This window comes from Toxorhynchites rutilus, chromosome 2, assembly GCF_029784135.1.
Source record: "Toxorhynchites rutilus septentrionalis strain SRP chromosome 2, ASM2978413v1, whole genome shotgun sequence".
Lineage (NCBI taxonomy): Eukaryota > Metazoa > Arthropoda > Insecta > Diptera > Culicidae > Toxorhynchites > Toxorhynchites rutilus.
The window spans coordinates 268,198,136-268,213,637 of NC_073745.1; the positions used below are offsets into that span (position 1 = coordinate 268,198,136).

The following is a 15,502-nucleotide window of genomic DNA, read 5'->3' on the forward strand; positions in this document are numbered from 1 at the left end:
CATATTCGTTCTTTTTTTCTCTTCCCATCGTTCTTCATAGTGACTGATGCTTCCCGATTAGCCGTTCCAGTACCCTTTTCATCTGTGTATGACTTTTTGTATTCAGTACCGATGGAAAGCAACAAAGCAAAAAAAAACATTTTATCAATAAATATATATAACAACACTTGCGTTTTATTCACTCTCCCGAAGACGTGCTACTTGCTTGATTGATCTACAATTAAACAATTGAACATTTCTTCGCGTTGGTAGTTCTGGCTTGCTCTTTATGGTTTATTCGTTAGTACTACGAAATCCGCTAGCGAATCTAACCTGTGTTCCGTGTTTCTAAATAGAATGGATATGTATCTCTCCTAAGAAAACCCGAAAGATACCTCTGTGGTTCAACTTATACGATATCAAACTCCGATAAACAATAAATAATCATCATCAACTACTACTTGAAGTGAGCGAAAAAAAATAATAAGAAGAAATCTAAATTCCTATGGAATTTGATAAACGCTTTCGCTTAGAACGTTCAATATCGTTAACAGTTAAAGTGACATAATAAATACGATTAGTACAATAGTGCGCGAACAGCTTTTACTTTTACTTTATTTATTTTTTTATTTTTCCCCTTACACGATCGAATAAATAGTTTTGCTTCATTTCTGTGGTTCGAACTTTAGCACAAAATTTGCCACACATATGAAAAATAGTACTCTATACCGCCAAAACAGAAAAAAAAGTTTACAATCACAATGATGTTTTCGTTTAGTATATTCCTTTTTAGGACTTTGTTCATGCACCTGCCTTTCGTTCCAAGATTTTAAGCATCTTACAGTTTTTTTTCTACCTACACAATTGGCTTGTTTTTGTTCTAAAGAATATATATCAACTGTTCGTACCCAGCGGTACTGCGTTTTTGTTTCATTTCATAGAAGGGATGTCATTACATCTTAGTGTTTGTGTGTGTGTGGTTATAAATAGTTCTTTTTTGAAATTTAGCGGAACGGACAAATTAAAAAAAGAAAAAAAAATTGATAACAAAAATACTACCACTTTCAAATACCCGCTTTTTCTGAAGGATCTTTCCTGCGTCCTCGTTTCGTAGTTACGTTCTTGTTAAAAATATATAACTAAACAAGCAAATTTAGCTCACAGAATTACGTAACAGAATGACAACATATAATCGTGCTTTCTTCACAATAGGGCTCTGCTGGCCTCGGGTAGGGCTATAGATTATAGAAATATATTTTAACTTCTGTTTCTGATTATTGTTTCTCTACTCGTTTAAAGCTTACTATAATTTCAAGAGCGTCAAAGTTCTAATAAAAAAATACAATTGTAACTCGTAGATGATTTGTACACCCAAAAGCACCAACCTTGTCACTGTCGGTGGCTAACTATGATCCCTCGCCTGGAGTGAATTCGTTATCAACAGGGTGTACATTGTCCTGTACAGTTTAACACAAATAAATAATTTTCTTTTTCCGGCCAGGATTGAGAGGAGAAGGAAGTCCTAATTGCTCCTCACTTTCTTTCTTTTCCGGTTCCTCTAGTTGATTGCCTGCTCGGTCATTTGCAGACAGAGGAACTCCAACCGGCTGTTAATGTCTCCAATGCTGTTATTCTGACTTTTGCTGGCCAGCAGATCGTTCGGTTCATTGCGGCTGTTGGCTTGTTGCTCCCTTGGCAGCTGTGGATTTGAAGTTTTTGCACTGTTGTTACCACTACTTCTGCTGTTTCCATTCCCGGAAGCAGCGGCACCGTTCCCCATAGTTGTCAGGAAAATCGACGGAACGAGCTGCTGTTGGCCTTGCAGTTGCTGGATAAACTGCTGTTGCTGCTGGGTTGATATATTGTTCAGTGAATGCCGATGAAACATAAAATTGCCTTGGGGAGGGGCAGACTGCTGGGAGAGATGTGCTGGTTTTTTTGGCTGCTGCTGCTGCTGCTGTTGTTGTTGGTGTTGCTTTTGGCCCGATACCTGGCTTTGCTGAGGAAGCTGGGAGTTGTGCTTGATACTGTTGGCGCCAGTCGAAGTCTTGCTGCTCGACACAGAACCGCTGGGCATATTCGCACCAAAGCTAGGATAGGATGAGCTTTTGTTATAGTTGCTATTGTAAGAAGCAGTGCTACCAGAATTCGGAGTGTGGTTGAAGAATTGGTGTGGAATCGCTTGAAGATGACTGCTGGAGGTGGAGGATGTGCTCGTTTGCTGTTGTTGCTGGGACGATTGCGCTTGCTGCAACGGAGAAGAGAAATACTGCAGAGAGCTCTTGCGATGAGCTATCTTCGGGCCACTTTCAACGGGACCCCCGGGCTTGTGCTTGTTGGTCACTGTCCACCTGCAAAAAGGTGAAATGAAGGATTGTGCTTAATGATTTGGAACGTACACTAGAGAATGTTTAGAGAATGAAACTAGACAAGATAATTATTTTTTGGTTGTTAAAAATACGTCAGTTATTAAGAGTCTTAGTTCTTAATATCACCTCCGTATAGATTCTCTTCTGTTGTTCTATACAGATTAAGAAAATTGAAAATTGAAGATTGGACAGAACAACAGCTTTTGATGAGCGCTACCTTAAATCGCTGATAACTACAGACAACAAAACGTAACATAAAAGTCAATGGTAGATGTCGTAAAACGTAAAAATCAAAGACACATGATCAGTGAGAACTGTGCCCGAAAAACTCAGGAAAACTCCTATCCATGGAGTCATGGGGTCATAGTCTTCAATCAGTATGGTCAGTATGTGAGTTGACGAAGTTATAACATATAAGCATAGTTTAGTACAGTTGTGCTAAAGTTACACCTCAATAGAAAACAGATGGCGTTGTGTGAAACATCAGGTCCGCCTAAACTGAGATATGGCCTGGAAAAACATTCATTCCAACCTTCTTCACAAAATTAAAAAAAATTATAGGAGGTTGTGTCCAAGATTCGACCGCATTGTTGACGTAGAACTACGCTGTTATTTTATATAAGTCGCTTGTTTATACCTTCGGATATTATTCTATAATGCTGTGAAATTTTAGAAACAACTGCTTAGTAGAATAATCTCTGAAATGGTTTTTTCATTGTAGAATCAGTTGACGATAATTGATTGATGATTCATTCTTGTCCTCGCAAAACAATACACTGGCTGATCGTATGTGGCAATTAATATCATGTCAATGCATTGAAAATTAATCTCGAACGCTATTCCGGTGGCCTTTTTCGCAATTGACATAGACTCGGCTACAGTCGGTTATATACATGTTGCACCAGCACCTTTACTCCATATCTCATAACTACATATATATTTGGCATCGCATGGAAACAACAACAATGACAACACTTGCAAGTATCAAATATCATGCTACATGTTATTTAGTATTGCCTCAAAGGAATTGCACCTCTAGGCATCGTTCGTACAACGTGAACCAAGCGCCAAACAAGCCTTCGCCATAGCATGCATACAGAGCTCTCATCATTTTGAGCTATTCTTAAAAGAAACGCTTCTGTTATTACTGGCCTCGAAAAAAGTTGCATTATTTTCTCATGCTCGAGAGAAGCGCAGCTGTCACCCTTAGTGGAGGAAGTTTTGCTACTGGCAAGCGAAACCTAATCACGTACAAAATTCCAGACATTTACGTTCTTGGTGACTAAATAAGCGAAATAAACTCTTTTTGTTAATATCAACAACCTCGAAAACAGTAGCAATACTTCATTATGATCAATTTTATCGCAAAATGCAATCCTAGTTGAAGGCAGTTTTGCGACTGGCACGCGAACCCAAATAACTTATAACATCCCAGTAAGACATTCAAGATGCTTGGTATTCCCCAAATAATTTTTGGTGCACAACCTTAACGCCTGCTTCGCCATAACATCAGTTTAATGCATTGATGCATTTTCAAAGGCACCAACGAAGCCCATATGATGTCGAAAAACAAACAATGTTAACTGCTTGGAAAAATACTGAATTATGCCACACAGCTTGTATTCTGCTGTAACACCCATCGATGCGAATTCGCTGATGAGTTTGTCAAGAGCGACCGCCTTCACCACCAGCGGGAGGAGCTTGATTTTGGTTGCTGCCGGGCTAACGGCGTTTACATTTTCGACCGACGCGCCGAAATTGCCTACTTCGCTGTTGTTCGATGCGGTGTCACACTCGTGAAGGCTCGGTACAGTGCGAGCGCTTTTCACTACACCAACATCGCGTGCATCATTAGATGACGCTTGCCTCGAAATTTTATTGCCCGTGGCAATGCGTTCGTTTTTTGCACGGCTCGAGCCTGCCTTCCTCTTCTTCTTGCTCATCACACACTACGCGAAGCGTCCAATTTATTACGCGGGAAAAAACACACGATACGAATAACGCGAAAAACGAACAGAAAAACCAAACGACGATATCCAAGTTGGATTACCACTGGTGGGGTCCAATCTTAGATCGAAGCGCAGCGAAAGCAAAGTGAACTGGATTGCTCAACAGTCCGATACCGAATGAAAGTTTGCCTCAGCGAGATCCACTGTTTATACTCTAGGCAAGTATTCCCCTTCATTCTTCTACTTTTCCTTTGTTCACGGAGACTTTAAATCCTACGATTTCCCCTCCGTTGGTCGTCGATAAGTTGCTTGTTATTGACAGCTCTGTTCGGGAAAGCACACAAATGGACAGAACAAATGTATGGGAAAATGGAAGCGCTTAAAGTTTTCATGAATTTTAACCATTTACAAACCAGGGGATTCTAATGTATAGCATATTAAACAAATCTTAGAGAATTTCCGATTCGTTTAGTATGTAAATCGTCAAAATCCGTTCGCGGCAAAAATAGTTATTAACGTTAACTTTATTTCATAAAAACGTGAACTGTTTTCTGATTTGGCACCCTTAATGAAAGACGTAGTTCTACGTAAAAAAAACACCACACTTCCACACTTACAGTGACGGACAAAACAATAAGACCGCAATCTAATGAAATCTTCAATCAAGCCTTTTAACCGTCAATTTGAATTATGTTCATGCGACCTAGTGGCGAGCACGTGTACCACTATGACAAAACGTTACACACACTTCAAGCCACCGGAAACAATCATTTCGATTACGAGGCGTCGAAGGCTGCGCAAGCGTCAATAACCGCGCGACAAATAAATAAGACCAATCACGTAACAAACACGTAAGCATCTCCAAGCTCGACTGAAATTCGCCAAAGAACATCTAGACTGGATTGGACCCGAGAATGGTAAGAAATGGCGGAATATACTATGGTCTGATGAAACAAAAGTAAATTTGATTGGATCCGATGGAAAACGCTGGGTTCGCCTTCCTATGGACTCTGGTTTCAAGCCTCAGTACACAATAAAAACATTCAAACATGGGGGAGGAAATATTATGGTCTGGGGATGTTTTTCGTGGTACGGGGTTGGTCCAATTTTCTGGATAAAATCGATAATGGATCAGTACCTTTATGCTGAGACATTGAGAACTGTAATGCTGCCACATGCGGAATGGGAAATGCCGCTGAAGTGGCAGTTTATGCAAGATAATGACCCAAAGCATACTGCCCGATCGGTCAAAAATGGTTTGCAGATAACAAAATTGACGTTATGCTGTGGCCGGCACAGTCACCTGATCTCAATCCAATCGAGAACCTATGGCAGATCGTTAAGAAGTCCATCAGTCCTGCGAAATCGAAGAATAAGGAAGAACTGTGGGCCAAAATCCAGGAAGCATGGCACGCTATTCCTGTCACCACATGTCGAAGCCTTGTTGAGTCTATGCCGCGGAGAGTACGTGAAGTTATCGGGAACAATGGTTATACCACCAAATTCTAACGATTGGGGTTAAAAAGAACACTTTGCCAAAGAAAGTGATAGTTGGTCCTATTTTTTGTCGCTTATTTTTGTTTATCCTTTTGTTTGCTAGAAGGGCAATTTTATTTACAACGTTCTAAACACTTTTAAACTGTATTGTTTCTTTTACGGTCTTAATAAACAAGTTTCCCACGATTAGAACCATTGATTTTATTGATTCCATTATGAGTATCGCAGTTTTATATGATTTGATGAGCGTTGGTCTTATTGTTTTGTCCGACACTGTAACTGTCGGAGACGAATGAATCGAAAGGTTTAAAGTCTCCTCCGGAAATAAATAAAAAAAACCGAAACGCATACTTGAGACACGATTGTTCGGTCATCCAGCTATCGACATGATGGTAACAGCAACAATGCTTTCCAAATGGCCTTTCTCAAGGCCGAGTTTATAGTTTAGTTTTCCCAATTGACCTTTTCAAGGCTAGAGGCGAATGGATTGCGATAGTCTGAGAGTCTGAACGTTTAATTACTCTATAGCAGTAGCATCACCTATCAAAATTGCACCACTATGTGCGATATCCATTTTCTATTCTTCTATTCTTCCTTTGTTTCGAGCAGAACAGCTCGAACTCATCAGCGCAGCTGAGAACTCATCAGTGAGGAAGACTGCTGTCTGCTAGCTGAATAATGATGATCATGATTAAAAATTAAAAGGCTTTAAAATTGCTCAGTTCATTCGCCTCTAGCCTTGAAAAAGGCCAATCTGGAAAACTGGAAATCTGGAAGTTTTGTGATTTGGTACCATTACTGAAAGACGTAGTCGTGCATGAAAAAACGTAATGAATTTCCGTTATAGTCACGTGTACTAAATAGTTTAAAATACAGTAATGCCAGATAGGCCAACCAGAAGAACCCACAGAGCCACATGCGGCCCGTGGGCCGCAGACTGAGTATCGCTGCTATAGAGCAATTCCAAATGAAATCGACAAATGACAAAACATGAGTATTTTTTATTCGAATGAAAGCTTGTATTCCTTTTGGGTTGGAGGAAATATGAGTTTTCCACAGCATTTGGGAATTTTTTGACTCAAGTGTAACTTTTGAAAAGGGCGTATCGATTTTAGTAAGATTAATCTTTGATAACTATTAATAACTATGAGTCGTACCGAAATAGTGTCTTAGGAAGAGTTATAGAGTATTGATGTTAAAACGTGAAAAAAATATACAGAGAAAAAAAAATTAGTACGCTTTTTTTATTTACAAAAAAAAATTAAATTGCAATATCCAAAATACATATTTTGAATTTTTTTTAATTTTTTCATATAAAATAGAAAGCATGTAGAAAATTTAAATACACAGTTTCAGACGGTACAACTATTTATGACAAACTTTATGGAACATCGAATTTTTATGAATGAATTTTCGAAACTTCGAATTTTTGTATTTTAACACTAATTTTTAGTCACAAATTATGAATCCAGATGTAATTTAAAATAAAAAAAGCTCTTCATCAATGCCCTTCTAAATGCAGTTATTTTCGAGTATTGAAAAAACATTTCTTATTTATTGTCTTTTTCATTTTTTTTTTTTGGCAGACTTGTCACACTTCTCAACTAGGCGAACCTAGCCAGAGTTTTAACCTGCCCCGGGCTTCTGAATGCCAAAGGGGGACTAGGCTCTGCGGAATGCACGTGCTCTTCTAGTCATGAGCGAGGAATTGTCGAACAATCGCGCAGGTGCTAAGGATGATCGACTTTTGGATGCCGTCCAATTCCTTCTCCATATTCATCACCTTCAGCGCTTCCAGAAGTGTTTTTGGGGCAATTCCAGTTCCAGAGAGAACGACTGGAACAATTCTTGGGACCTTCCTTAGCCCCCACAGTTCCTTGAGCTCCACGGCCAATGATCGGTACTTGCAAATTTTGCAACAGTGGGTCTTCTCCAGATTTTGGTTCAGTAGAATAGCTACATCGATGATGGTGACTTTGCGGTCGCTCTTGTCGTAAATCATGATATCTGGGCGGTTGTGGTGGATGGAGAGGTCGGTCAGAACAGTGCGATCCCAATATAGCTTGAAACGGTCATTTCCCAGGACAGGTGCAGGCAGGTACCGATATTTTGGTACGTTGTCTTCCAGTAAAGCACATTGCAGCGCCAGTTGTCGATGAACAATGCGGGCCACGTTGTGGTGACGCTCGGTGTAGGCTGCGTTGGCCAAAACAGGACAACCTCCCACAATGTGCGCTATGTTTCACCTGGTTGATGGCGCACCCGACAAATGTCATCAACGTCTTGATGCCAGACGTACCGCCTGCAGTTTCTCGTGGGCATTATCCTGTCCTGGATGGCTATCATGTCGGCTTCTACTAGAGATGGGCAAAACAGTTCACTTTGATGAACGGTTCACTCACTAACCGTTCATCTAAGTGAATCAGTTCTTTTGAACCGTTCTTTCGCACTTTCGTTCAGCGGTAATAAGAACAACGTAGAATGTTAGCTGGAACCCAACATCAATAGACAGCTATTAATTGATATCGTTGGATTGTATAGTGTACGTATGGGATTTATATTTTTGAAATTTAGTGGGAAAAGATAAGCTGCTTCTTTAAAAGTCGCAAACTGTATGTGAAAATATGTTTATCGGTCGACAAAATTTTATGTAATAATTTGATGCGCACAAAATATGTGCAATTTTTCATATTCTCTTTTTGGACAACACACAGGTTCCATGTAAGATCATATTTCATAATGTCCATTCAGGGAAAAAAATCAGCAGGGATTTTCACTGACAATCAATCATACAAACAATCACACGTACCCGCAATAGGCCAAACAATGAATTGAAAGCAACGAAAAAACTTTTTTCTCAACATGCCCTCACTATAAAATTTTATGTTTACCTAATCCATTAATCGCCCCAGCTTCCCCCAGATTTTTTCTGATAATCAGAAAGTATATGATTGTTACGCGGAATTGAAAGAATACATGAAATTGAAAATATATAGTTTTGCTTTTAAAACTACGAAAATCTAATTTAAATTTTAATCCAAAATTGAGTATACATTAACAAAATAAACCCTGCGTTACATGCATTTTGCTCATAAATGACAAATCGTTTTATTTTCCTTACAAGCGTTCTCGTTATATTTATCCATTCCGCCCAGCGCAAATCAGTTCAGCTGCACTAGTTCGTTCGCAAACAGTTCGCCCGTAAACACTTCGTTCTCAAACAGTTCGTTCCCAAACAGTTCATTCTCAATCAGTTCTTTCCCATACAGTTCACTCGCAAACAGTTCGTTCACAAACAGTTCACTCTCAAACAGTTCACTCGCAAACCGTTCTTACGTAATCAGTTCGTTCACAAACCGTTCGCTCGCAATCAGTTCGTGGGGAGAACTACCGTTCTTTTAAAAAGAACGACCGCTCGATCACTCTTTTCGGCGAACTAGTTCTTTCGTACCGTTCGTGAACGGTTTGCCCATCTCTAGCTTCTACTACTGAAGAGAGTTCACCACACGTTAGTCACAGATTTGAAGCGGCCTTGTCGACGTGTGTACGACGTGTACAGTTGATGAGGGAATCCTTGGAATATCCCCCTCTTTATCTGCAGCGTTCTAGACTGCAACACATTTTCCCCATCACTAAGGTGCAGAGACGTACTCCACTGCCTCATCACATGCTGCAGGAACCAGGCATCCCAAAAGTACTGCATTTTCATAACAGTCGGTATGGAATTGAATCGACAGTCTCTGTGAGTGCACTACACTCGTATACAAGCGACAGAGCATGAATGCATATAGTAGTACTATACAGTAACAGTCGGTGCTTCGCCGAATTCGTCTAATTTGTCGTGCCCGACCGTAGTGAGCCGGGGAGACTGTTCGTTTTCGATTTTTTCGTGTCTGCTATTCCGTTTGTTCTGTCGCCGTAACAGTCGCTTACGAAGCGGTGAATCTCATCGGTTTACCCGGGTTATTGTCATACATGACTGTCGCCAGAAAAATGTCATGACATTTTTCTTGCGATCGTAATACAAGCCTGTATCTTAGGCGGCGGTGACACTGGATGCAGTAAAGTGGTTGTAAGAATTGTATGCAATAGTGAAAGTAAACAACCACATTGAGTTGTATTGGTGTGGTTACATTGCTTCCTCCTTGCTTCGATCGAATTCGTTAGTTTCTATCGAACAAAATTGTTTGTTTCTATTCGTACAATCAAATTTTCGTGCGTACTCCGATCCAAAGTAACCTTAGCCTTATGCGTTTGTGCTTTTTCACCAGTACGCTTTGGGATGTGTATCGGACGTATTGTTGTGAGCACTAGTTGCGTGCACATAGAGGAAGCCGAGTTAATTTTATATCGACTGTAACAAGAATGTTTTATTGTTGGGATAACTGAATCCAGATACACAAACGATCGGCAATTCATATGAGAAAAACGCACGCAAAGCTTAATAATTCTAGGCGCGAGTATCTTTGATAATATATTGGTAACGTTGGAAATACTCAGTGTTGGGAATGTTTAGATTTATCCTCCAAGCTCAAAACTAATAATTGTGATGACGGAGGCGTGTATAACCAACATTTGATTCAAATCAGTTTCAATACACACAAATCCAACCAATAATTCAAAGAAAATTCGAAGAACCGATTAGAATCGAACTGAGTCAATAATTAAATATTCATTTGTTTATTATATGTGTTAGTTTGTTAAAGTTAGTTAGGGGAGACCCTACTCTAGAAGGTCGAAAAATAACGGATTTGCATGATTTTCTTTCGGATGTTGGAATTGAAGTTGAGTGTAGGGACATTTAGGTGATCATTTGAGATACATTTGAGGATGTATTTTCTATTTTTTGGATGCCAGTATAGTGATTACAGGGGAACTTGGAAAGAACGTACCTCCGTTATAACGTACCCTCGATATAACGTCACTCGATATAACGTATATTTTACCACGATATAACGTACACATTTTCAAAGTCCAAAGGACTAATTTTTTGACGTAGGACTACATCTTTCATTTCTATACCGGGGTGTAAAATCAAAGTTTCGAAAACGGAAGCGTTACGCCGGAGACCGAGATTTTGAGCGTTAATAGCTCCTAAACAACTGAACGAAATGGTATGATAAACACTTCATTTGAAAGATAAAATGTCTACGCGTTCTATACTTGTTACTTTCTGATCAAAAAACTTGATTCAATAGTCTTAAAATTGCTTTCAAAACAGGCTATTGAAATCAACAATCGGTATAAAAGCGAGCGCCGCTCGGAAATCCACTCAGTTCAAATTGAACAGCGATTGGAGCATGTTGTCGCTGTTGTGGTTAAGCTCTTCGTTTATCATGAAAGCGCGGATGAACGGTGTCACCAAGTGACTGTTTGTGCACCTTAGGCCAGAAGGGAATCCATCAGGAGGAGAGTGATGCCTCAAACGGTTCCCCGGGAAGATCTCGAAGCAGCCGCTACACACACACACATACACGCGCGGAATTCTTTCCATTCGGATGCAATTCAGCATCGAGAAAGATCCGGAAAATAATCTGCCAGTTCCTCTGGGAATTTAAAAATACATTCATGTGAAAGAGTTTATTTGAATGTTTTCTATCCACGTAACACTGTGACCAAATACATTTGGTTTTGTGCTTTTTCAAGCAATCGCAATTAACAGGATAGCTTCTGAAGATTATTCTTCCCCATCAGTAGGATATTTCCGTATCCAATATTGTATGCGCTCACAATCGATTATTGCTCAGTCGCCGAATGTTCCGAGCTCAGAGAGTTCATTCCCCTCTAGTTTGCCTTCCAAATTGCCATCGTAAACCACGCCTTCTCTCGATTCAATCACGCATGAAAAGCATACTTAAGCGATATTCTGGTGGTGAGACGCATTCATTTTTCGTGAGGACATCGACAAGACAACATCGTTGCTGAGGGTGCTGGTCGACGAAGGATCGAGATCTGCCCTGTAACGCAAGATGTTTGTTTTAAACTGTGAGGGAGCACAGAGAAGCCGATCCTTCAGGAGAAGAGAAGGTGACCATCGAAGTAGCCGCTACACACACACATACACGCACGGAATTCTTTCCGTTTGGATGCCATTCAGCATCGAGAAAGATCCGGAAAATAATCTGCCAGTTCCTCTGGGAATTTAAAAATACATTCATGTGAAAGAGTTTATTTGAATGTTTTCTATCCACGTAACACTGTGACCAAATACATTTGGTTTTGTGCTTTTTCAAGCAATCGCAATTAACAGGATAGCTTCTGAAGATTATTCTTCCCCATCAGTAGGATATTTCCGTATCCAATATTGGATGCATAAAACCTTGTGCCTCCAACGTAACGCTCTCGTTTTCGAAGTCCCCCAAATATTCATTCATTCAGAATGAATTCAGATTCAACTTCAAACAAATGATCTCTAAATCAACGATAGTCCTACGTCACACTTGCGGTTATACCATAGATATAACCCACTTCCTGTTTTGAATATTTGTTTCTGAAAGAACAATAAATTATCTGTATTTTGATACTAAGCTTGTTTTGTATCTTTAACCAATCTCGAAATACAACTGTTTTGTGATTCCGAATTCTAAATGAATCAAACTTTAATCAACAATACGAAGGAAAACATCATGAGAAAGGCTGGCTTCATCTTCTTGAATTTATTGAATTTATTCATTGACCTTACTCAAACTGCAATACAATAAAGTAATATAAGCTACGTTTCTGAGTTCTTTATTATGCATCGATATAACGTACAATTCGATACAACGTACAATTTTGGAAGTAAAATGTACGTTATATCGAAGTTACCCTGTATTATGCAATTGGCAACTGGCGCTTGGATGTTCTCTTTAAAACAGTTCCTTGCTAGTTGTACATTTTTCTCATAATCCAGTGGACCGATATGGCTGATTTTTTTCATCGTGTAAAAATCTTATTATCTGAATTGTTCCGTAGCGGTTTTTGAAAATTCTGAAGATTTCCAAAATGAAAAAAAACCCAATGAGCCCAGCGTCAGTCCCTAGGGGTCGACGTTGAACTTTTTGGTAGGAAAATGTTGCCTGACTGGGGCTGACGATTACAAAATAATAAAATAACAATATATACGGTTTGTTTTCGGATGTTTTACAAAATATGACTACTTTCTAGTCGAATTTCTGACTATTTTCTTTTTATACAATAAGTATCTTTGGGACCTGGGACCGACTCTGATATTGTGCAAACACTCTTGATGCGCGTTGAATGGGAAGCGCAGCAAGAAAAAATCGGGGCTTAAGCGGCTTATAGACGTTCAATATTATTAATCAATAATATTGAATAACTGAACTGCAGAACATTAACACGTTAAAGCGGCCCATAGACGTTCAATATTATGGCCCAATATTGTCCCTAGACGATTAATTATATTGCACAAATCAAAATATAGCGTGTTTTTTTTTAAATAAAAAAAAGTACTAAGTTTTCTTCTCCGTGTATATTTTTTTCACGTTTGGACATCAATACTCTATAACTCTTTCTAAGACACGATTCGGTAGGACTAATAGTTTTTCAGATATGAATTATCAAAATTTCTTTTACTAAAATCCATACACCCTTTGCAAAACTTAATCTTGAGTCAAAAAATTCCCAAATGTTGAAAGGGATTCAGATTTTCGTGACAAATGGAAATTTTATGCTTTATCGCGAAACATTAGACCCGTACTTTTTATTTTTTCATTGAGGTGACCATTTCCATTTAAGGGTGGTCCGAAAAATCACTTTTTTACCTTTTTCCAAAAAATGACTTTTTTCCAAAATGCATAACGTTCGAACTACTGGACCGATTCAAATGATCGGACCACGCTAATGGAAATGGTCACCCCAGTGAAAAAAAAATTAAAAAAATGGGTGTAATGTTTCACGATAAAGAACGAAATTACCACCTCTCATGAAAATCTGAGAACCACTATATCGGTTAGGCATGATATGGCTGTATATTTATATTTGGGTGGTCGCGAAAATGGTCATGTAAAATTTCAAAAACCGATCATGCACATTTTGTTTATTAGCCCGAGAAAATTGCCTGTGCAAAAATTCACCTCAATCGGACATGATTTAGGGGTGCCTCAAAACGCTTAAAGTTCTGATTTTTTGACCTTCGAAAATCTCCCAAGGGGAGTGTTACAAACCCAGCTTAAATAGCAGGGCCGGAAATTAAATAATGTTAATTGAAGTGCGATCAGACGCAATGTATAATTAAAAAAAATAAAAGCGCAGAAGCGCATCTCAATCAATTCGACCAAGTTAAATCAATGCCAGCAGGATGGAACCACGTGTTTTTCTTTTCCTTTCTTTCTTTATTCGGTTTATATAGCTTCAGATAAGCGACGCATAATTATGATGCAAACAAACTTAGCATCAGATAGTGCGCTTTACGAAGGAAAGAGAATAGAGCAAATAATACAAATATTTACTTGGGACCGTACGCGGGTGTCGTAGATATAGGAATAGATTTAGAATTTTTATTGTTGGCAATTAGCTGAATGTTTCCCACTTAAACCTTTTTCGTGGAAAGCATGTTTTGGTAAGACCCAAGGTCTCTCGTATAGGCCACCCGAGAAGTGATAAAAATATATGTTTAGATCTCGCCCCCTATCCCGCGTGGAATGGGCGCAAAGATCGGAGAAGGAATAGTAAACAATCACCTAAACATGCATATGTTTATTTAGGATCCCACGCGGGTGGCGTAGTGGAGGATGGAATAGACATATAACCACGCAAACAGGTGGGAAGAATTGTATGTACCACATAGGCGGGCAGATAACCGAGGCGGTTTCGGTTATCTGAGTAGGAAAGGAGATCTTTTCTCTCCCTTATAGATTTAGGCCTGGCTAAAAATTCATGTATAAATAGTCAGGATTCTTGCCCAGTAAGTTAGTTCAATTCCTTCAACCAATAAATACAGTTCAATTCATAAGTTCTCAATGGTTAGACATTTGTTCGAAAACTTAATTCAATAAAGTTCAATTTATTCAATCAACGATACATTTGTAGAATTCAACTACGTTGTCTTTACTGAAATCATGCATCAGCGTTGGCAACCAGGCGCCACGCGCGTAGACATGGTAAATTAAAGCGAGAAATCTTAAAACTGAAAAGTAGTTCACAACCTTTACTCGTACGATTTACGAGTCAATAAAGACTGCCAAAGGGAATTTAGATTCCTTAGATCACGCTAGGTGTGATGGATTAGAGTGATGGCCATACACGGGAGTAGATGCAACAAGAAATACAGTACCGGGAAAATTTCGAAGACACACAAAGTACTATAACATTGAAATACAAATTATCTATAAGATAATCAGCCTCTCCCAATCCAAAAGAAGCGTATGGGGCGGGAAAATAAAAGGGCTTTTAGGAACATCACAGAAATAAAAAGCAGTTGCCACGAACATTCAAAATCAACAACAAACCTATCTACTTACCTCTGTTTGGCGATGCTTCCGTTCATGGGAGCACTCTTTGCGTAATGACTCTTTGGTGCGATTTGCGTTTTGATCCTATTGGTCTTGTACTTGTAGTCCTTGAGCAACATGCTATTCGACAGGAATGCATCATTATGCAGCGCCCGGTCTACTAGCCAAGTAAACAGACCAAGACATTCATCCTCTTGGTACAAACAACCTGTTCTAGGCAATATCATTGCAGCAACTGAAAGAGTTGATATTTTTA

General features: G+C 39.2%; 1 protein-coding gene across 2 annotated transcripts in view; it reads right to left on the reverse strand.

Annotated features, from left to right (window-relative positions):
- Positions 1 to 560: 560 nt before the first annotated feature.
- Positions 561 to 15,502, reverse strand: part of LOC129767862 (protein Smaug-like) — a 46,970-nt gene continuing 32,028 nt past the window's right edge. For both annotated transcript variants that reach the window (XM_055769106.1, XM_055769105.1), the window contains 2 exons: positions 15,256 to 15,481; positions 561 to 2,330 (listed from right to left, as the gene is read on the reverse strand). In XM_055769106.1, the coding sequence (XP_055625081.1) occupies positions 1,538 to 2,330; positions 15,256 to 15,481 (1,019 nt within the window). In that variant the 3' untranslated portion in view covers positions 561 to 1,537. The remainder of the gene's footprint in view (positions 2,331 to 15,255; positions 15,482 to 15,502) is intronic.